Below are 23,912 nucleotides of genomic sequence, written 5' to 3'. Positions count from 1 at the left end.
GGAGGTGATCCCTAAAGTTTTTTGTTCATGGGTAGCCACACATCCTTTTTCCCCTGGTTCCTTGGAGATCAAAGTCTCATGGACTTTCCTGCTGGGGGTGATTTTGAACCCACTTCTACCTTCAGATCTCAGCCTCCTGAGTAGCTAAAATGACAGGTGTGAGACACCAGCACCCAGTCTTCTATTAGATTTTATTGGGATTGAGTTCCTTCCCTCCTCAAAGGAGAGACCCCCCAAAGTGGAGATGGTCCACCCAAATGTCTACCACAGTATCTGTGGCTCTAATGTCATGGCCCCAGGGACCAAGAGGAGTCACTCAACTATTGTACCTGGTGACATGAGGACACTGGCTTTATTAGCCTTAGGTTCCCTCATTTAAGATTCCACTATGCTTACCTGATTGTCCAAAGCCCCAAGTCCACCTCAGGGAAGAATTTGAAAGGATGATGAACATTGGGGACATACCCATCGGAAGGAAGTGGTGAGTTCCAATGAAAACATTTTTTCTAAGTTATCATTCTGAAGCTGACACCAAATAGCATGTTTATTGGGGAAATAACATGGTGAAGTCTATACATGCATTGTAAAATCCAAAATCCAGCTCATCAATGGCTATATTTCTTAAGACAAGTCATGTGTAAGGAGAACTCAAACTGACAGACAAGCAGAGGGCAGCGAGTGGGGGACAAGGACCCACACACACAAGCTGTAAAGCTGCTTTCTCTAGCTTCCTAAGGCGTGGTTCACATCATGAGCTGGTGCCCTTGGGAGGGTCCTGAGATGGACACATCCCTGCCCACTCTTCCCTGGTGCGCTGCAAGGCCTGGGTCTTCTCCTGGTCTACTAGTGCATACTGCACCTTCTCATCCAAGTGGAGAGAGGTTGTACAGGGCTAGAGAGAGAGAGGGTTGTTAATGTCAGGGAAGGGAAGTAGCTGCTCCTTAACCCAGTTGTAGAGCCTAGGAGAGACTCAATGAGTCTGGATTTGGAGGCCTGACTTCCTCAGGACAGAAAGTTCCTCACCATCTTTGTCTAATCAGGGTTCTGAGGCCTTACCTTCAAGAGAATTATCCAGCTCCTTAATAGTTGTGCCAGCTTCTAAGGTCCCAGCTTGAAGGAGATCCTAGCATATCCCCCCCTTGGTCTGAAGATAGGTTCAGGTCTTTATGTCTGCCCCCACACCACACACACACACAGCACATCCAGGAAAAAAATACCACGCTGGGTGCTGGCCACAGACTAAACATGTCCCCCACGATCCTCCTGACCCCCATGAACAGGAAGTCCTCACCTGCTCTCTCAACTGGATCAGAAAGTGGGATTTTCTTGGTGGCCTCTGAGGTAGCCCCCCCATCTCTGGGAGATCCCTTCCTCAGATAAAAACTCAGAATGAGGGGCAGTCCTCCAGGCTGACTTTCTGTGACAGCACTCAGAGCCACCTTGTACATTCACCCTGTGACTGAAGCCAGAAGACAAGCCTGGAGAGCCAAGGATGGGGACCCCTGACTAAAGCATACTGAGTTGCCAAACAAGCAGGAATGGAATGGGACAGGGTGAGGGCCCTTCCTCCTCAGGCTCAAGAACCCCTCTTAAGTTGAGCTGTAGGTGATCCCCCAGGTACCTTGCAACCACATCTTACAGAGTTTGTCTGGAAGTTCAGGACCACATAGTTGATTTCCCTGGGAGTCTTTCTCAGCGCTGGGCCCTGGACGTCATGGTGGGCAGCAGGTGCTGTCTCCTGGCTTTGCTATTGTGAGTTGGAAAAGTCATCAATGCAGTGCCTGGCCCTGTGACAGCTGTGGAACCCTCCATGTTCTCTAACAGACTTCCCTGAGTGAGGGCCAATACCCACTACCCCAACCAAGACCCACCGCAGGAGACAAAATCATGCAGATGGGGGCAATCTGGGGCAAGTGTACGTAGGTGAGCTGATCATAGGTACCCAAGACTCACAGAAAAGATGTGGGTTCCCTTGCCACCTCCTCGGTCTCTGCTGCGGATGCCATGTGCTGGGCCCAGGCCAAGGTCCTGGGAAGAGCTGCAGGTGGAAGTACCACCTCTGTGGGAGGATCCAGTAAGCCCTGGGAAGCCTCCAGTTGCTGCTCCCACACATGGGGCCAAGGGCTACTGCATTGTCACTTGAGATAGGCCTCAGGGCAGATGCTCTCCGAGGTGAGGAACCCCAACCCCAGGAGGTGAGGAGACATCAGCTAAAGGCAGCATCTGGCCCTCCTGCTGCTCGGGCCCTCACACTCCCAACCCTCCACAGGATGACAGTAACACTCACATGTACCTCTGTGATAGGTTGTGTAGTTGCTCGAGGTGGGCCTTGCAGTCCAGGTTTGGTGTCATCAGCTTTGCTGGAAAGGGAGCAAGGACCTGGCTGAGCAGCAAGAGCCACAGTACTCCACATCCCACATACACACAACCTTTCTGGAGCCCCAGCACCACACACACACACACACCAAAACCTATGCACAGAGTCCTCCTGAGCCCCTAGGGCGTCCCATGCTTCATGTGGGGAAATCGCAGCACAGTGCTCAAAGGCCCTCTCCATGCCTACACTCTTGATACTGTACCTAGGATAGTTGATGGTTCAGAATCCTAACTGGGATTCTGTGGTGCAGACACAGACTTTCCTCTGTGGCTGGATGACCATCCAAAGTAAACAGGCCACGTTTCAAGTGCTCACTGAAGCTCCACTCTACTCCTCAACAGATCATGCAGCCACAGAGAAGGAGGAAAATGCTGTGAAGCCTGAGGCTTCAGCTCCATCTTGGTCTTTAAATCTCCCCTCTCGGAAAGCCCCAAAATACTGTGGCTCTCTTCCTGATTTTGAGCCTGTCAGGAGCCTGTAGCTTGTAGTAAGGAGGCATAGACTTGGACTTGGACTGATTCTTTCTGATCCAGGCAGACACCAGACCCAACTGCCAATAACACCTGCACTGCACCCTCAGCCACCAATGTGGGGAGCTCCCTGGGGCTCTCCTCCCAACCTCTGGGAACAGAAGCTGCTACCCTACTTTGCAGAGGAAAAAACAACAAAAACCTATGTTTGCAGGATTGAATCCTTCATCCAAAGTAGCATTCCTCAATTTTAAGATCTCTCTAATGCAAGACAAATACAAACGCAGACCTCAGACAGCCTGTAGGAGTGGCCAGAAAGCACGGACTTACTTTTCCGTTCTGGCTTGAGGTGGCGGTGGATGGGAGGTGTCTGGATCTTGTCTGCTTGTGCAAAGGAAGGGCCTTGGTGTGGCAACCACAAAGCCCATGACAATGGGGTCGTGGGTTCCCGTGCTACCAGGCCCCATGGCCTGCTTCCTCTGCCGTCTCCTCCCGGTGGGTCCAGCACCCACAGGTTCTGAGACACCCACCCCTTCCTCCTCACCCTTAGACTCTGGCTCCCTGAGCAGTGGGTCTTCCATGTGGAGCAGGTAAAGCTTCAGCTGGTGAGCCAGGTCTGAGGAAGGCAGGAGGAGCTGCACATAGTCCATCAGCCGATGCAGGTTAGACAGATCAGTGGACTGGCAAAAATCCTCAGGATATCTATCCAGCCAGGTCCTCAGGATGGAGCAGAGAGTCCTGGGGAACAGGTAGATGGGCAGCAGTGTCAGGGCCTGGCCTCTCCAAGCATCGCAGAAGAGAGGGCTCCAGTGCAGATCTGGCCTATCTCAAGCACCTGCCCCGTGACAGGCCGATGCATGAGCACGCTGTATGCAAGCTGCTCCCTCAGCCCACCGACCAGGCCCAGATCAAGAATGGTGCTGGGCAAGGTTGGCTGGGATGGACTGTGGGACAGATGGATTTTCATGGGGCTGTCTCTGAGCTTTCAACTTCAACCCACCCGCCATTCTGTTCCCTTCTGCCTGCAGGTAGAAGCCCCAGGCCTCAGCTTTGTAGTGGAATCACATGAGATATGGGACACCGAATCTTTGCATTCTCCAAACCCAGCTCCCCACCTATCCCAGTCCTTAAAGATGGAAGCCCTCTTGGAGACCCAGAGTCCACTCACTTCTTTATTTTCTCATCCTCCTCACAACCAGGGCGAAGGTATCCATGCCTAGAGAAGTCCGGGATGGTGTCACCTCTAATGTCCTCCGTTCCCCACCCTAGGCAGATATCAAGACACTCTGACTGACTCCTAGGTTGGAATATTCACCCAGCCAAAGAGGAAGTCTATCATATGCTATGTCCAATGTCCCCTCACAGTCCACAATTCATGTACACACGTGTGCTGCTAACCTGCCCAGCTGATTCACAGACCTCTCACATGTACACAAGTATCCCTGTTCTGGCCATCAGGTGGGTTCTAGAACATTCCCTTGCAAATTGGAAAGGGGATATTCATCAGGACTGATGTCCATGAAGCCCAGGGCAGAGGAGTTCTTTGAGTGGAAGGGGAGAGTCACACACAGGAGGTTCACAGCTCTGGGCAGCCTTCAGGGCCAGGCCCAAAGCAAGCACTTCAGGGCTCATCCAGTCGGGTTTGATTTCACCCTACAAGGGCACACATGGGCCTAGAGGGTTGCAGAGTGGTCCCTAGTCCCAGCTGGGAAGGTGATGGTCCTCTCTGTGCTCAGATGAAGGGACACTTACGTTTGGAACAGCAGGTCCAGTACCTGCTGGGTAGTCCCAAAATCCCTGTAGAAGTGCAGGAAGGAGGGAAGAAAGAAAGGGTCCCCTCTCAGCATGGTAGGTACCAGTCGGTTCACCAGCTGCTCCAGTCTGCACGCCTTCATGGTCTTTAGAGTGGGGGGCTCATCCAAGGTTGGGACTGGCTCATTTGTCCTTACAGTAGGGGGCACACCAGAGGCTGGAGCTGACTCATTTGTCCTTTCAATGAGGGTCACATCCATGGCTGGGGCTGGATCACTTTTGCTCTGAGTTAGGACAAGAATGGAAGGTTCAAACATGGAAATGGTATCAATGTACAATGACACACTGCCATACAGTGATGTGAACGCTACACAGAAGGAAATTTCCTGAATATCTACATGAAAAGACATATTCTGGGGCGGGGAGAGTTTGGGTCTGGGGAAGACTAAGGGGAAGATTCATCTGGTGTCATCTTTGAATCCCTCTGGGAAAATGGCCTGGAGCTTATGTATGTATGCCTATCTTCTATGAAACTTGAGACCCTGTATGACCCGTTACTATGGCATGCTTATAGATACAGGGAAATTATAAGAAGTGATCAAACACACACACTTCTGGTGACAAAGATGTACACAGGAACATGTATACATGTGCAGACAAACATTCCTGTACACATACACATGGGCATATTGCCAGTCACATGAGCACCTACGTGCACACACACAGGAACACGGTGTGTGGGTTCGGCCAAGTAGGTCTCAGTGATGGGTACTCCCATCTGCTCCCTCCCAGGCCTGACAGGGACAGGGAGCCGGGCTCTGGTGCCTGTCAGGATTGGTGCCATCTGGACAGCTTGCAACTGTATTCCTTGCCTGGGAAGAGGCAAAGGGATGGAGAGTTATTACCAAATAAGACTATGAGGAGGTGAAGGTTTGCACACAAACAAGAAAAGCCGACTGAGTAGGCCACACTGACTGGGTCAGACCAGGGAGAAGAGCAGTAGGAAGGAATAAAGAGAGGGTGCATGGGAGTTCATGGATCATTCTAACCTCCATGACTGGGCACATCTAGAATCTATAACAGACCCAGAGTGGAAAACCTGGGCGGTTGGTCCCTTTGGGTTTCTTGATGCCTGACTAGGCAAAGGTGCTCAAAAGATACACCACACAGGCTGGACACATCTCTAGTTTAAGTACAGACCCAACACAACAGTTCACTAGGCTGGGCCTGTGAAGACCACATGAAATTCTTCACCATGGAGTGGGGTCTGGGGCCTTCCTTACTTTCCACCCAGATTTCAGTGCAGGACCCAGGGTGTGACTCACGTCCACGGAGTTACAGCTCAAGTCCACAGAGGTGCACAGTGCAGTGGCCTGCCCACAGTCCCCTCCCTGCCCCAGGCCCCCGGCCAGACAGCCTGCGCTACTTCTACCTCAGCCAACTTATCTCACTGTCTTCTCAGAGTGCTGGCATGCTTGCAGAAACCTTCAAGCACAACATCACACCCTGCTAGAGGACGACCTTCTAAAGCAGCCTCCCTCTCCCAGGTGATACCAGAGACGAGGGTACTGCTGAAAGACTCAGTACCTCAGACCCTAGGCTGGTTCACAGTAGAGCCTTGGGGCTTGTGGGCCCAAGTACACCTTCTTCCATATTGGGTGCGCCTTCATCCTCAGCCTCACCAAACCCAGGTCCTAAGACAGACACGCCCTCACTCCTCGGGGTTCTGCTAAGAGTTCCATGGGACACGACCTGAGCTGTGGTCAAAACCCTCACCTGCTGACAAGTGGTTCTGAGACTCTCTGACTCCGGGGTGAGACAGGGGACTTCAGAGGTAGAGCTGTGATGGGAGAGGAAAGATTCACACTTGTTCCAGCCATGTGGATGGTCGCCATGCCCTCCCCAGCTGCCTAGAGCATCTTGATAATCAGAGATGTTGCTCTACGCTTCCAGGATGAGATTTATTTCTGCTCTTTCCTGGCCCAGCTCAGAAACCTCTCTTGACAAAGGACATCTAGGAGTACTGTCAGCAGAGTACTGGCTGACCTGATGCTCATTCGTGCTGAAGGCAGGCACATGGTGAATGGGGCGGGGGCTATGCTGTGTACATCTGTGACCATGAAGATGTAAGATGAGTCATGAGTCCCACTGACCCATTCCCCACTCTGGTCCAGCTAGGGTTGGCACTGACCTGGGTGAAACTGGGTATCATCCATCGCAGGGAGGAGGCTGCCTGCAGCCACCGAGTGTAATTTGCTGTTATTCCCAAGGAAAGCTTTCTGCGAAATGCAGTCTCTTTGAGGAATTTCTGCCTCACCTGGCTTCTGGGACAGGAATGTGCGAGCTACAGCTGGGCTCCTTGTATTGGCCACTGCTATGGCCTCATGGTTCTTGTCCCCAGTGAATGTCCCAGGGATTCCAGGGACTGGAACATCTGGCGAGATGTCATCAGCATTCAGATAAAGGGCATGTCTGTGTGCCCGGAACTTGTGCATCATCTGAATGTAGGTCTCAGGGTCGGTGTGTCTGGACTTGGACTTCCCTGGGTCAGTTGGGCTCTGAAGAGCATGATTGGTGTTTTCTTGGAATTCTGTAGTGTGCCAGTGTGGTTTACAGAGTTCACAGGAGTGTTGGGCCATGGTGACACATTGTCTCCTGTCCTGGATAAAGCTCCGCACTGACTTGGTACTTCCAACAAGGACACTGGTCCTGCTGGCCTCTAAGAAGTTGGTATTCCTAACAAAAAGAGAAAGGAGGCATCTAAAGTACCCACTTAGTTAACCACTCATGATTGTGACATAATATCTGATATCAACCAAGCAGGAAAGGTTTCGTTTGACTCATGATTTTACCGCTTTCCATGCAAGAAGGTGGTTCCAGAGCAAAGCCTCTCACAAAAAGGGAGAGTTGCTTCAGTCTGCAAAGCCATCCTCTTGTTTATACCCAGGCTTCTAATCGACTGAGATGGAGTCCCATAATCTTTATTCCCAGCTTGTCTTCAACCACAGACATCCCAATCTCTACCTCTCAAGTAGCTAGGATTACAGATGTGAGTGACCTCTGACGGCTGTCAAGTAGAAGAGTAGAGACATGCCCATGTGTTTCATAAAGCACACTTCTTGCTGTATCTAAGAGCATCTCAAGAGAGCATTAGCGCAGGCTCTCACTTGTAATCCTTATTACTCAGGAGGCTGAGATCTAAGGATCACAGTTCAAAGCCAGCCCAGGCAGGAAAGTCTGTGAGACTCTTATCTCCAATAAACCACCAGAAAACCAGAAGTGGCACTGTGGCTCAAGTGGTAGAGTACTCACACCTTGTGCTGAAGAGCTGAGGGACAGCACCCAGGCCCAGAGTTCAAGCCCCAGGACCCCCCAAAAAAATAAATAGAGCATTAGCTCAGAAAAGGATCAAGGCCTTTCCTGAATTTCCATAGTACCTTTCTATAGACTAAGTGGAAGAAAAATGAAAACAGTAGAAAACAGGGACACACATGTCCCTTTCACTCCCCCGGCCTCTCTTTCCTGACTTCCACAATTCAAGCTGCTCCCCTCCGCTACACACCCCCACCTGTGATTGACTGAATAGCTTTCCTGCTCTCAATTGTCTGTCAGAGACTTTGTGACAGCAACACGTATCTGACTGATGGAGTTGATGGTGGGAGATATTTGGAAATGTTTGGGACATACGCTAGAGAAGGTCCATGATGTCATAAGTGGATATAAATGGGTAATTACAGTTTGAGCTCAAAATGCCAGAATTATGCTTTGATTAGAGACAGGGCATCCAGCTATCCTAGCTTGACTCTTTGGCTTCCCTCCCTCGGGGTTGCCTGGTCAGTCCTGGGATCTCTAAGGACTGTGTGTGAAACTGCACAGAACTTCAGCTTTACAAGAGTAGTTTTGTGCTCCTGTGTCTTGAGGCTGGAAGTCCACGATCCCAGATCATTTTTTCCTTTTTGCTATTTTCTGAATGGAGCCTCTAGGGATGCCTGGAGGGTGAACTGGCTGGAACAGCAGTTCTCTTTACAATTCTCACCTATCTGGGATGTCAGGTGTACACCACCACCAGTCCCAGTATTTTTTTTATTATTGAGATTGTGCCTTGAGAACCTTCCTCAGGCTCTCCTTGACTCCTCTCAGTCTTTTCCTGCCAAGTGTCTCTGCAGGATTACAGGTGTGTATCACCATGCTCCGCCCTTTTCCCCAATTCCTGACAAAAGGAAGTTCATCTGAAACCTTACTCTCACGGGCAACTAGACAGCTGTGCTGACACATAGGAAAGAATCCTGTTCTGGAAAATGCTTCTTATTTTCATCCCTTGCCTTTGAGCATCTAAAACAGAGGCTGAAGCTGGGTGTTGGTGGCTCATGACTATAATCCTAGCTACTCAGGAGGCTGAGATCTGAGGATTGAGATTCAAAGCCAGCCTGAGCAGGCAAGCCTGTGAGACTCTTATCTCCAATAAAAAAAAAAAAACACAAGAAAACTGGAAGTGGCTCTGTGACTCAAGTGGTAGAGCACTAGCCTTGAGCTGAAGAGCTGAGGGATAGCGCCCAGGTCCAGAGTTCAAGCCCCAACACTGATCCAGAATAAATAAATAAAATAAAACAGATTCAAAGCAGAACTCACACCAATACTCCTCCAACTCTTCAATGAAATTGAAAGTGAAAGTTCACTACCAAACTCTTTCTATGAAGCCATCATAACCTTCATCCCAAAACCAGGCAGGGACTCATCAAAGAAAGAACTACAGACCCATTTCTTTGATGAACATCAATGCAAATATTTCTCAACAAAATTTTGGCCAATCGACTTCAACAACTCATCAAAAAAATCATACACATGATCAAACAGGATTCATTTCAGGGGTGCAAAGCTGGCTCAATGTATACAAATCAATAAACATAATTTATCACATCAACAAGAGCAAGGATAAGAACCACATGACTATCTCAATAGATGCAGAAAAGCATTTGACAAGATCTAACACCCCTTTATGATGAAGGCTCTGGAAAAACTAGGAATCCACGGAACATTCCTCAATACAATAAAGGCTGTGTATGACAAACCTACAGCCAGCATTATACTTAATGGGGAAAAGCTAAAGCCACTTCCTCTAAACTCAGTAATGAGACAAGGATGTACACTCTCTCCACTTCTCTTCAATCTAGTATTAGAATGCCTAGCTACAGCAATAAGACAAGATGCAAACATAAAGGGGATCCATATAGGAAAAGCTGAAGTAAAACTCTCCCTCTTTGCAGATGACATGATCTTGTATTTAAAGAATCCCATGGTCTCCATTCCCAAATTACTCCAGCTGATTCGAAACTTTGGCAAAGTAGCAGGGTATAAAATTAACCCTCAAAAATCAATGGCTTTTCTGTATGCCACCAATGAGAAGAGCGCAGCTGAAATCAGGAAAGCAGCTCCTTTTGTAACAGCCCCACAAAAAATAAAATACCTAGGAGTTAATTAAAAAGTGATAAGCCAGGCCCAAAGAAACATAGGTCCCATGGTTTCCCTTATTTGCAATAACTAGTATATGTCTGAGACAAGCAGAAAAGGTCAAATAAGTTGATGTTAGGTGAAATGAACCGCAAGATAAGTATTCAAATGTTTTTTTCTTTCATGCGATTGTTTCTAACATATTTATAAGATGATTTCTTTGTTGCTTTGTATGTCCCTCCTCCACAGCATAACCCCTGCTTTCACTGTATTTGATGTTGGTATAATATGTGGAGGAAAAGGGAAAAACCAAATCGTTTAAATAGGGATATAGGTAGACCCATTGCAACAATGAGATGTACAAGTCGTTATGTCGAAAAACGAACTTTACAACTTTGGCCAGGGGAGTGGTGGGGGTGGGGGAGTGGGGGGGGGTTGGGAGATGGGAAGGGGAAACAAAGGAGGAGGCAACAATACTTAATAAGAAATGTACTCATTATCTTGCCCATGTAATTGTAACAATATTTTCACAATTAAAAAAAAAGTTAAAGACCTCTATGATGAAAACTTTAAAAACCTGAAAAAGGAAATTTAAAGCAGAACTTAGGAAGTGGAAAAACCTCCCATGCTCTTGGATTGGGAGGATTAACATCGTGAAAATGGCAATACTTCCCAAATTCAATGCCATACCTATCAATATCCCAACCTCATTCTTCAATGAAATAGAAGAAGCAATCCAAAATTCATATGGAACAATAAAAGACCCCGAATAGAAAAACAATCCTTAACAGAAAGAACAGTGCTGGAGGAATATCAATACCAAATTTCAAACTCTACTACAAAGCTACAGTAATCAAACCAGCTTGGTACTAGCACAAGAACAGACCTCAGGACCAATGGAATAGAACTGAAAACCCAAAAATGAACCCACAGACCTATAGCCACCTAATCTTTGATAAGGGAACTAAAGGAATAGAATGGAAGAAAGACAGCCTCTTCAGTAAATGGTGCTGGCAAAATTGGTTAAACACCTGTAAAAACTAAAGCTAGATCCTCATATATCATCCTGCACCAGAATCAACTCCAAATGGATCAAAGACCTCAAAGTCAAAGCAGACACCCTGAAAACATTACAGGAAGGAATAGGAGAAATCCTAGGTCTCCTTGGCACAGGCCAAAATATTCTTTATAGAGACCCAGAAACACAACAAATCAAAGAAAGGTTGGACAGATGGGATTGCATGAAACTGCAGAGCTTCTGCGTGGCAAAGGACATAGCTAGCAAGATCAATAGAAAGCCCACAGATTGGGATAAGATCTTCACTAGCCATACAATGGACAAGGGTCTCATATCTAAAATATGCTTAGAATAAAAAAAAATATGCTTAGAGGGCTGGGAAGGTGGCTCAGTGGTAGAGTGCTTGCCTTGCATACATAAGGCCCTGGGTTCGATTCCTCAGCACCACATAAGCAGAAAAAAAAAACCAGAAGTGACACTGTGGCTCAAGTGGTAGAGCGCTAGCCTTGAGCTGAAGAGCTGAGGGACAGTGCCCAGGCCCAGAGTTCAGGCCCCATGACCAGACCCAAAAAAAAATTTCTAAAATATGCTTAGAACTCAAAAAACTAAATCTCCAACAACAAATCCTCAAAGAAACAACTTCCTGATTGATAAGTGAGCTAAAGACTTAAAGAGAAACTTCTCTGAAGAGGAAATAAAAATGACCAATAGACACTTGAAGAAATTCTCAATTTCTTTAGCCATAAAAGAAATTCAAATCAAAACAACATTGAGATTCCACCTCACCCCAGTTAGAATGGCTATAATCAAGAACTCTAGGGCTGGGAAGGTGGCTCAGTGGTAGAGCACTTGCCTTGCAAGCCTGAGGCCCTGGGTTCAATTCCTCAGCACCACATAAGCAAAAAGAAAAAAGCTGTAAGTGGCGCTGTGGCTCAAGTGGTAGAGCGCTAGCCCTGAGCTGAAGAGCTGAGGGACAGCACCCAGGCCCAGAGTTTAAGTCTCATGACCGGACCCCCCCCCAAAAAAAGAACTCTAATAATAACAGATGCTGGATGGGTTGTGGCTAAAAGTGAACCCTACTACGTTGTTGGTGGGAGTGTAAACTTGTTCAACCACTTTGGAAAGTTGTATGGAGGTTCCTCAAGAGACTCCACATAGAGCTCCCTATGACCCAGCAATCCCACTTTTGGGCATTTACCCAAATGGTCACAAACAGACCATATTAAAGTTCCCAGCGTAACTATGTTTATCACAGCATTGTTTATCATAGCTAAGATATGGAACCAACCCAGATGCCCCTCAGTAGATGAATGGATCAAGAAAATTATATATATGTGTGTGTGTGTGTGTGTGTGTGTGTGTGTGTGTGTATGTGTACATGTATAGATATAGATATAGATACAATGGAATGCTATGCCTCCATTAGAAAGAATGACATTGCCCCATTTGCTAGGAAATGGAAAGACTTGGAAAAAAATTAAGTGAAGTAATATAGGCCCAAAGAAACATAGGTCCCATAGTTTCCCTTATTTGCAATAACTAGTAAATGTCTGGGACAAGCAGAAAAGGTCAAAAGCTATGTACATATGACCATATAAGATGATGTTAAGTGAAATGAACACCAAGATAGGAACACATGTGGGGTTTTTTGCTTGCTATTGTCTTTAACATATATATAATACACTATGTGATTTTTTTTGTTTCTTTGGTGTGTTCCTTCCCAATGGTATAACCCCTGTTTTCACTTATTTGATTCCGGTGCCCTGCATCTTGTATATACATTTTTCTAATTTGGGGAAGGGAAAAAACAAAATGCTTAAATAGGGATAGAGGTTGACCCATTGTAACAATGAGATGTACAAGACACTATGATGAAAACAATCTTTACAACTTCAGGGGCAGGTTGCTGGGGTGGGGGGAGGGAGGGAGGAGTTGGGGAGGTTGGGAAGGAAGGGATGGTAGGGGAAATACAAAGGAGGGGGTAACAATGCTCCATAGGAAGTGTACTAGCCGGGCGCTGGTGGCTCACGCCTGTAATCCTAGCTACTCAGGAGGCCGAGATATGAGGATCGCGGTTCAAAGCCAGCCTGGGCAGGAGAGACCGTGAGACTCCTATCTCTAATAAACCACCAGAAAACCGGAAGTGGCGCTGTAGCTCAAGTGGTAGAGCGCTCGCCTTGAGCTGAAGAGCTGAGGGATAGCACTCAGGCCCAGAGTTCAAGCCCCACGACCAACAAAAAAAAAAAAAAAAGGAAGTGTACTCATTATCTTATCATGTAACTGTAACCCTTCTGTACAGTATCTTTACAATAAATATATATATATATATTAAAAAAAGATTAAACCCCAAAATCCAGGAGCCAGTGGCTCACACCCGTAATTGTAGCTGAGGTCTGAAGATCACAGTTCGAAGCCAGTTGGGGCAGGAAAGTCTATGAGACTCTTATCTCCAATGAGCCACCAGAAAACTGGAAGTGGCGCTGTGGCTCAAAGTGGTAGAGTGCTAGCTTTGAGCAAAAAGAGCTCAGGGACAGTGCCCAAGCTCTGAAAAAAAAAATACAAGAAAAAGAAGAGAAAAGAGTCTTGGAAACCATAGACCCCGAGTGTGGTGGCCAGTCAGTGGGTACCATGAGCCTTACCTTACACTCCCGGGCACCCTGCTGGAACACTGATGGCAGGAGAGGAGATCCTGAGACGTGTCAGGGGAGGAGAAGGAGGTGGGCTGCAGGTGAGGAACAGGTGGTGGATGAGATGTGACCAACGGCAGCTGGCCACAGCTGGACAGTGCTGAGGGCTTACGTTCTTGGGGCAGGTGCTGACTGGAGCTACAGAGCTCAGCTGGGAAAGACCTGGAGCCTGGAACTGCCGGGGCCTCGTTTGTCTGGGACTCTGTGACTGCAAAAGAAGAAAGGCAGCCTTCTACTGACGTAGGTGGTCAGACCAGAGCAGATACTAAATGCCAGAAGCTCTTCCTCCTTCTGTCCTCCTCCCCCCACTCTCTGCTCACATACAAGAGCTGGGACCTTGGCTCTCTTGGTCTGGAGAGGGTCTGCTTCTCCTCACCACTCTCTCAGGAGTGGCCTATACAGGATCACTTCTGGTCTGGCCTAGGACACCAACCTGGGCCTGGCGAGCTCAGTTCCTGCAGGTTGTGAGGACTCTTCCCTCCCCAACCCCGAATGTCTCATCCACAAAGTCCTGGACAAGCTTCTGCTGGATGTGCAGCTCCACCAATGCCCCAACTCTCACCTCCCCCAAAGATAACCAAGACAGCTGTGCTCTCCACTGATACCTCCAAACTAACACTGAATTAACTCCACAAGTACTACATCTTGATATTTTCTCTAAACTTCACTTTCTTATTTTGAGCATGAGCCCATGGTCTCTTCTAGAAAAGGTGTCTTCAGGCTGAGCTCAATATTTAGACACAAAGACAGGTGCCAGTGGCTCACGCCTGTAGTCCTACCTACTCAGGAGGCTGAGATCTGAGGATCACGGTTGAAAGCCAGCCCAGGCAGGAAAGTCCATGAGACTCTTATCTCCAATAAACCACCAGAAAACCGGAAGTGGTGCTGTGGCTTAAGTGGTAGAGCGCTCACCTTGAGCTGAACTGAAGAGCTAAGGGACAGCATTCAAGCCCGGAGTTCAAGCCCCACAACCGACAAAAAAAAAAAATTTAGACACAGGGTCACTCCTGATATTCTATTCTACTTTATCTCAGACATTTTTTGCTAGAATATGTGAAGAATAGAAAGGGAGAAGAATATAAGAATCTAGAGGTGGCAAAAAGATTTGAAGACAAAGAGTAAAGGTAAGTGGGTATGGTGGTGCATGCCTGTAGTCCTATCATTTGAGAAGATGAAGCAGAAGGATCAGATGAAGCTAGGACTTCAGGAGAAGCCTGGGCAACAGAGGGAAACATTCCCTAAAAAAAAAAAAAGAAGACAGGGTCGGACACGGGTGGCTCACGCCTGTAATCCTAGCTACTCAGGAGGCTAAGATCTGAGGATCGTGGTTCAAAGCCGGCCTGGGCAAGAAAGTCTGTGACACTCTTATCTCAATAAGCCACTAGAAAGCCGGAAGTGGCGCTGTGGCTCAAGCGGTAGAGTGCTTGCCTTGAGCTGAAGAGTGCAGGGACAGCGCCCAAGCCCAGAGTTCAAGGCCCATGATTGACAAAAAAAAAATTTTAAAGACAGGTTCTATTTCCTATAAAACTTCCAACTGAATGCAAAAAAAGCACAGAAAAAGATAGAGAACATGTTCATAGGTCTGTAGGTCAACAGTGAAATGAAAGGAAAACAATAAAAAATGAGGTAGCTGCTGATGGTCTTTCAACATCAAAGCAAGACTTTCCTGGGATAGGTAAAGGAGAGGTGAAGATGGAGAATGACAGAGGGCTGAGTTAGGAGGTTGCTAAAGCCTTAAAGATACTTTTTTGTTGTTGTTGTTGGTCATAGAGCTTGAAATCTGGGCCTGGGCGCTGTCCCTACACTCTTCAGCTCAAGGCTAGCACTCTACCACTCTGCCACTTCCTGTTTTCTGGTGGTTTATTGGAGATAAGAGTCTCAGGGACTTTCCTGCCCGGGCTGGCTTTGAACTGAGATCTCAGCCTCCTGAGGAGAAAGCATTACAAATGTGAGCCACTGGTGCCCGGCTAGCCTTAAAGATACTTTACAACATCCTTTGCATCACCACCCACATAGGGTGGTTTCCTATCTGATCATAGTTAGATGCAGGAGTCCCTTAATATCTGGCCAGCTTTTTCTCTTTTTCTACTTTTTTTTTTTTTTTTTTTTTTGCCAGTCCTTGGGCTTGAACTCTGGGCCTGGACAATGTCCCTGAGCTTCTTTCCCTCATGGTGAACACTTTACCACTTGAGCCACAGGGCTGCTTCTGGCTTTTTTGAGTAGATTATTGCAGATAAGTGTTTCATAAAGTTTCTTGCCTGGGCTTTAAACCACGATCCTCAGATCTCAACCTCATGAGTAGCCAGGATGACAGACATGGATCACCAGCTCTTTTGCTCCTTTTACCCATTTTTGTTCTCCCTACCACAGCCATGGTGTCTACCTACCTGTGTTCTCCTCCTCCTGCCATAAGCCACAGATCTGAGAGATGCTCTCCACCCATTTATTCATGTCCTCCTGTGTCCTGGCCAACAGGTAAAAAGTGCGCTCTCTGGTCTGGATGCCAAACACAAAGCCATCTGGCTGCCTCTCTCTCTGGAAGGTCACACCAGGATTTACAGCCTCACAGAGACTCAGCTCAATGCTCCTCTGGGGCTTCTTAGAGCTATCGTTCTTGTAATATTCCACAACACCTTCATCGCTGCATGTCTGGCCCCTCCACAGGATAAACCAGCGTTTCCTCCAGACCTAGATACCATTGGGAAAACACACAAGGAGGGAAATTCACACTGTGTATCCCAACTTTTCAATGTCCTGAGAGTATAATGGGTGAAGGTGTTAGGTGTTGAGCCTGCAGGCTGCGTCAGAGCCTGTCACTTTTGGGGGGGATTTCTACACTGTGAGAAATGGAATACAGATTTGGAAATCAGCATTTGTGAAGCGACAATCTCTGGCCAAAGTTCTTATCATATGTGGCACCGCATACTTCCATCTAGGACGTGGGATGATGATCCAACACCACAGATTACGTGACTACCCAGGCCCAACACAAGGGCAGGGACCCTGCACTTTCAAGTAGGATCCATTTTTTGAGGCCATGAGATCTCAGTCTACAAACGGGGAGGCACAGTGAATGGAGCCACCATGAAACTGGGTTAAGCAGCAGCAGATCAAGTTTCCCATCTTCAGTAGGATATGTTTGGAAAGCTTTGCATAGCTAACATCTGAGGTTTGCAGTGTGAAGGCAACCCGTGAAACTCTCATTTCCAATCAACTACCAAGAAAAAGCCAAAAGTAAAGGTGAGGCTCTAGACAGCCATCCAGTAGAGGAATTGCTAAGGGACAGAACATTCATATACATACCTGTAAGGAATGAGTGGTTAAACCCCAGCATCCACAATACCCAGCCATGAAAACAACAATGTGATTCAACCTTTTTACACCGGCAGTGGGCTGTCATCCGGAGGGTGGGCACGCAGAAAGACCCCCCCTCCTCCACACCATAGACAGATGGAGCCACCTGCACCATGACCCCCACTGGGCCTGGTCCCCCCCCCCCGACCCCAGCATCCCTATCCGCGCCCCTCCTGCAGCCTCTGGCCCTTGGGAACCCTCCTGCCCCTTCCTGAACTCACACGGAGTCCAAACTTTTTCTCCTGGGATGACTTCTTCAGCCAGCCAGAGCACACGATGTGCCCACCATCCATGACCAGGGGCAGGGGACTGTGCCAGAGATCGGAACTCAAGAGGCCCAGCACCAGCCCTGTGGTCCAGGATCCCCCCCCCAATGTGTGCACATGCGCGCCCCAACCCCTGGCTTCGCCCCTCCCCGACCCACCCACCAGGCCCACGCCCATGCTGATAACCCTCAGCCGGCTCTGATCGGCCTCCTGGCTCTTGAACACCTGGGCCGAGGTGGGGGCAGGGGGGAGGCAGAAAGGCTCTGGCCGCATCCGGTGAGAGTTACAGAACTTCAACCATGGTGGTCTCCCTGGATCCAGGCAGAAGGAAGAGTAGTTCTCAAAGACATGAGAGAGCCCTTCTGCACACCATCCTTCCCTGGTGGAAACAATGAAGAAACATCTATGTATCAGGAGCAGGGAGGATCCACACCCATCAAGGAGAAACATCTATGTATCAGAAGGTAGGACCCACCCAGCAAGCTTCCCACAGACATTTTAAACAAGAAGGAATTCAGGAAAGAAACTAGGAACTCTTTGACAAGAAGAATGATCCAGCTAATTGATGATGAAGACAAAAAGAGGTGGCTAGAACGCTTAGTTTCAGAGAGTAGACCGTCTGCAAAATCCAAAGGGGAGAGAATGAAATTGACAGAGGCTGAGGGATCTGGGTGTGGGCGGGGGCCGGGGGGCGCATGGGATGGGGAGGGGCGAAGCCATGGGCTGGGGAGTGGGGGGGCGCACAGGGCGGGCGCTGGGCCGCAGCTTCTGAAGCTTGGCCTCTAGCTCGGGTGTCTCTGCTCGCCATGGACGGTGGGCACATCGTGTGCTCTGGCTGGCTGAAGAAAGCGCCCAGGGAAGACAAGTGTGGACCCTTTGTGAGTGTGGGAAGGGCCAGGCGGGATACCCAGATCTAGATTTGCTGAGGGGGTTGCAGAAGGGGAAGCAGTCAGGGTCAAGGCACAGGCCCCGCTGTGTGTTGGGGATGGGTGTCCCTCCCTCACCCCTTCACAGACACTGCAGAGTGAGTGAGGTTCACACTGCAGGTGTTACAGACTGAGAACACAGATCCACAAGGCAGGAGTCCCATCACCCTGATTCTACCTGCTGGGGTACAGGCCAAGAAAGGGTCTTCCCCTGGGCTTGCCCCTCCAGATCAGCAGCCTGTGGAAATTGGCTGAATCACGTTATTGTTTTTATGACTAGGTTGTGTGCATGCTGTAGGGTTTAACTGTTCACTGATTAGTGTTGGGGGTGGAGTGGGGTGGTCGTGCATGCAAGTACTGGAGTTTCAACTCAGGGCCTTGAGCTTTATTGCTGGTCTATGAGCTCTAGACAGTTTAATCTACAGCTATGCCAGAAGTCTGATAGACTTTTCTGTCATGGCTGACATGGAACAACGATCCTCACATCTCAGCCTCCTGAGTAGTTAAAATGAGAAGTGTAAGTCGCTGGAACTGCAGAATTTTTAAAACTTGGTACTCTAATATTCAAGAGTTTGCTTGTTGCAGGAGTGCTTTTGAAAGGAGAATATTCTTTGGGATTTTAGATGGAAACAGAACCTCATTTTCACATAGGAAAAGTGTTTTTTTTTTATCTTTATTATAAAGGTGATGGGGGGGGGCATTGCAGTTACCTAAGTAAGGTGGTAATGAGTACATTTCTTTTTTTTTTTTTTCTGGTCGTGGGGTTTGAACTCTGGGCCTGGGCGCTGTCCCTCAGCCCTTCAGCTCAAGGTGAGCGCTCTACCACTTGAGCCACAGCACCACTTCCAGTTTTCTGGTGGTTTATTGGAGATAGGAGTCTCACGGTCTCTCCTGCCTGAGCTGGCTTTGAACCGTCCATGATCCTCAGATCTCAGCCTCCTGAGTAGCTAGGATTACAGGTGTGAGCCACGGGTGCCCTGCTGAGTACATTTCTTTTTAAACATTGTTACCACCTTCCTCATTTTCTTCTGCTTAACCCTCACTACTCTCCTCCCCCCAAGTTGGAAAGTTCATTTCCAACACAGTGTCTAGTGAGTATCATGGTTGCATTAGTTCATCCTTTGTCCTGCTTTTTCTGTGAATCCCTTTCCCTTCCAGGGATCAAATAAACTTACATACAAGACAAAGGGTACAGAAAACTAAATCAGAAAAAAATAGAAGTTGTATGTTCTATTTCCTTTTCCCATCTCATGATCCTTCTAGATGCTCTGGTGTTTACTTATGTGTTCTAAATTCATATCCTGTGGCAGACACTGCCAAAATCCAAAAGGGAGGTAGAGATTCTGTGCAGCCTTCAGGCCCAATACCTATCATCCTTGTATTCAAATCTTTGAAGTTAAGTCATGTGAATTTTCCCTCTCTTGTGTTTCCTGGTGGTAACTAGGTCTGGAGAAAACACTGGTTTGTCCTCCGGAGTGGCAAGATGAGCGGTGACCCAGATGTTGTGGAATACTATAAGAATGACCGTTCCAAGAAGCCCCTGCGGGGCATCGATCTGAGCCTCTGCCAGTGGGTAGATGCCGAGGTGAACTTCCAAACCATGAGACAGCCAGATGGCTTTGTGTTTTGCATTGAGACTACTGACCGCCCTTTCTACCTATTAGCCGAGACGGAGGAGGATATGAATAAATGGGTAGACAGCATCTGTCAGATCTGTGGCTTTGTGGAGATTGACCAGGGCACAGGTAGGTAGATGTCACAGTGTTGTAGTGAGGAGAGCCATGATATCACTAAGTCTTTCTCCTCACCAGGGAAAATAGCCAAAGAGAAGAAGGATCTGGCTGACTGCCAGAGGGACTCCTGTCCCTGATGATAGTTGGCAACTGAGAAAGGTGGGTTATGATGAAGCAAAGACCTTTTTCAACGTGTCTTTGGGGCTCTAGACACTACCTCCTTGGCCATCTGCCATTCAGCTTTTCATTTTTCATGTATACCAACCGCTTGCTGGCTTGTAAGTTTTCTTTCATGTAGATGTATATCTATGGACCCATGAAAATGTTTGCAGTTTTGTTTTCCAATGGAAGTTTTATAGCAGAGGATTCTATCTTGGTATTTTGTTGTTTTTTTGGGAGGGAGGGGATTGTATGTGTAACAGTCCCGGGGCTTGAACTCAGGACCTAGGCACTGTCCTTGAGCTTTTTTTTTGCTCAAGCTTAGCCTGCTAGCACTTGAGCTGCAGCATCACTTCCAGATTTTTTGCAGTTGACCAGAGAGAAGAGTTCTATGTATTTCCTGCTTGGGGTCAGCCTCACACCATGATCCTCAGATCTCAGCCTCCCCAGTAACTAGGATCACAGGCATAAGCGACTGGTGTCTGGCTCTCCATTTGTTTTTGTCGGGGAATGTTTAGCAAATGGAATTTCACTGTGTCATCCAAGCTACCCCTGAACTCCTGCCTCGGGGTTCTTATTTCTTTTTCTCTTTCATTTTTGACATATTGTAGAGGGGGAAAAATAGTCAGTCATAGATCTGGGGAGACATAGATCTGTCTGGCCCACATAATCCCGTTTTCTATTCTGGACCATAAACTATCAGAGGCAGAATGACTAGAGATGAGGAAGGAAGAAAATCTGAATTGCCTGTGTTTAGGTTTGCCCACACGGAACAGGGTGGACCTGAGGGATCAGTGGGGCTCTGGGGGTCAGAGTATGTCGCCCCAGGGACGCCAGGAACATAGTATGTATGTGCTCTCTGTGAGGACACCATGCTCTAATGAGTCACCCGAGTCCCTGCTCCCATTCCAGGAAGGCCACCATTGCAGAACCTGGACAGCAGGGCTGATCTGGAACAGCCACGCTGCAGATCACAGCAAGCCATGTGAGTGTCATCCTGTGGATGGTTGTAGGTGAGCATGAGGGCCCAAGCATCATGTGCAAGCATCAGGAGAGCTGGATGCTATTCTTGGTTGATATCTCCTCATCTCCTGGGGGGGGCACCTGCCCTGAGGCCTACCTCAACGCAGAGTCCCTCAGCTCAGGTGTACAAGGGCATCTGGGGGCTGTGTGATGCTCACTGGATCCTCCCACAGAGACAGCGCCCTTACCTGCAGCTCCTGCCAGGACCATGGCCCCGGGCCAGGCCCCCTACACAGCATCCCTAGCCCGGACCTACAAGACACCAAGAGGACCCATGTTGTTTCTGTAAGTCTTTTGGTATCTATTCTCAGCTAACCTCACTCTACACCCTCCATGTGTATGTGATTGTGTCTCCTGTGGTAACTCCCTGGGCACAGGTAGTTGTGGTATCCACTTAGGGAAGCATGCTCTAAAGAGACTTTCAAGTGTGGTGCAGGGGGTCCAGGTCAGACACCAGACTGAGCAGAGCAGTTCTTCAAGTGGAGAGCCCATGCATAGTCTGGGGACAGTGGAAAAGAGCCCAGAGGGTCCTCCACCGAAAGTATAGGAAAATCATTGCTGCCCAGTTCACAGTAGTGCCGCGAAAGCATCTAGAGAATGGATCCACTGGCTGTGACAGCAGTGAGAATGCAGAATACAGGACTCCTGCATTCCTCATCAGAATGAGCCTTTGGGATTTGGATTCCCAGACAGTGTTGAGGCTCTGGTGCTGAATGGGGCCAGGATACAACAGAACCTGGATAGGAAGGGGGACCAGATCTCTGGCAAGAGTGGCAGGTGAAGGATGGGTTAGCTGGAGTTCAGGTTTCCTGAGTGCACGTAACACCAGTTGCCCACCAGGTGTATGCCATGGACAGGACCCATGGAGGATTGCAACCAGACTTTTCTACAGACAGCACCCATACCAGGAGCTGTACTTTCCTAATTGGAGGGTTACTCATTTTCCTCCATTCACTGATGACTTTTCCAACTCATAATAGCAATGCTGGGGTCCATCACCTGCCACTCCTCACAGTGCCCTCCGTCCAGAACCTAAGCAGAACCTCATAGATGTCAACTACGTGAACATGGACTCAAGCTCCCCAACCGGGGACCACAAGGTACAGGGTGGGAGGGGTGCTACAGCTCAGCCCCACAGGGGTCCTTGAGTCAGAGGACCTGGGGACCCTAAGCCCATTCCATCAATTCCTATGTTCAGTAACTATCCCATCCCAGCTTCAGTCAGGGGCCCTCTCCCCTAGCTGTGCTATTGGGCTGGTCCAACTAGCCATGGTCCCCGGGTAAACACACGAGCCTGCTCTGAGGGGGTTATAGAAAGTCAGCCTGGGCTACTGCCTCTCATTCTGAGCTCTTAACCAAGGAAGAAGGTTGCTGGGGAAATTGCATCATGGGAGTCCCATCCAAAGTGACTGAGAAAGAGCCACTTCTTCTGTGGGGTCATGGAGATCTCCCAAGACATGCAGAGTCTAGGACGAGCACCCAGTCCTTTTCACCCCCATGGATGAATGAGAGAGGTTGGATGAGCTGGCACCCATTCTCGGATCCAGTAGGGTCTGGGGTCCTCATACTGGCACAAGCTGTTACCTCTAGCAGAAGGATTGGGGGCTGAGGGCGTGGCCTAGATGGTGTACTCACATGTAGGGATGAGCTGACCCACCTTGTGGAGGTCCACAACCACAGGGAAGCAGTCAGGCTACCTCCTGTCCTCCGTGACCAACTTAGGAAGCACCCACATCCCCTCCCTGATGATAATCTGTTCTCTCTTCCCCTCACCCAGGGCCCCTCAACCCCCCTTTCTTGTGATTCCAACGACCCGTTCTATGTTCCTATGGAACCAGAGTATGTCCTGATGGACCCACAGGTGGTACGTGGGTGCCAGGATCTGCAGCACAGCATGGAGGAGGAGCAGGTGGTGATGCAGAAGTTCCAGGTCCTTCCCATGGGCACCAAGTCATGAAGTAGCCTGAGCCCCAGGAGCCCAGAGGCTCCCACATTGGTTGCTGACCAGTCACTCAGCCTGTTTCTAAGGTGATATGGAAGAGTTCTCCTGTCAAGTGACCTGATGATGATGTGGTTGTTAGTTAGGCAAAGTAGTGATTTTAGAATGTATGTATAGACTCTGAGACAGTCTTTGTACAAGAAATGTAAAGTGAAGTGTCCATTTCAAAATAAATGAGAGATCATGTTGTCGTTGCTACCTACAGTTATGTCTCCAGCTCATCCTCTTCTTCTTGAACTCTTCCCCATGGTATCCTTGAGGTAATCACGGAGCTGTTTGGAGCAGAGACAGAGTGGGCCTGATGTCTGACCAGAAGCTCGAGCCACCCAATGAAAGAGCAAAGTAACTGGTCTGGGTTCCCAGATATGTGACAGTCTGGGGCTATGATAATGCCATTGATCTATGGCAGACCATGAGGACCCTGCAATAATCAATAGTCATGGCCTTGACTCTGAGGAGAAAAACAGCTTATCCCTACTAAGCTAATTGAAGATTGGATGTTGGTAACTCATACTTGGCATTCTGGCTAGTCAGGAGGGCTGAGATCCCAGAGGATCACACCTGTCATTCCAGATCCTCAGGAGGACTCAGATCTGAGTAAAAAGATTCAAAGCCAACCCAGGCAGAAAATCCCATGACACTCTAATCTCAAAAAAACTGCAAGTGGAGTTGTGGTTCCAGTGGTAGAATACCAGCCTTG

At 48.4% G+C, this 23,912-nt stretch overlaps 1 protein-coding gene across 1 annotated transcript; it reads right to left on the bottom strand.

The window, feature by feature from the left end:
• Positions 1-748: 748 nt before the first annotated feature.
• Positions 749-17,645, bottom strand: LOC138827164 (GRB2-associated-binding protein 2-like). The gene is made up of 10 exons (XM_070022644.1): positions 17,535-17,645; positions 16,140-16,440; positions 6,917-7,189; positions 6,646-6,709; positions 4,600-4,791; positions 3,392-3,585; positions 3,178-3,228; positions 2,288-2,360; positions 1,954-2,059; positions 749-892 (listed from the first exon to the last, which is right to left on the bottom strand). The coding sequence occupies exons 1-10, from the start codon at positions 17,643-17,645 to the stop codon at positions 749-751; spliced, it is 1,509 nt and encodes a 502-aa protein (XP_069878745.1).
• Positions 17,646-23,912: the final 6,267 nt, after the last annotated feature.

This window comes from Dipodomys merriami, unplaced genomic scaffold (assembly GCF_024711535.1).
Source record: "Dipodomys merriami isolate MVZ:Mamm:240054 unplaced genomic scaffold, mDipMer1.0.p SCAF_151, whole genome shotgun sequence".
Classification (NCBI taxonomy): Eukaryota; Metazoa; Chordata; class Mammalia; order Rodentia; family Heteromyidae; genus Dipodomys; species Dipodomys merriami.
This window is presented reverse-complemented; position numbering and strand designations above follow the sequence as displayed.

Coding starts and splice junctions, on each gene's coding strand:
- LOC138827164 (XM_070022644.1), bottom strand. CDS start 17,645: ATGCGGCCAGAGCCTTTCTGCCTCCCCCCTGCCCCCACCTCGGCCCAG. Junction 7,190..16,139: donor GCAGGAGGAGGAGAACACAG/GTAGGTAGACAC, acceptor GGCACACTACAG/AATTCCAAGAAAACACCAAT. Junction 3,229..3,391: donor CAGGGAGCCAGAGTCTAAGG/GTGAGGAGGAAG, acceptor TTGCACAAGCAG/ACAAGATCCAGACACCTCCC.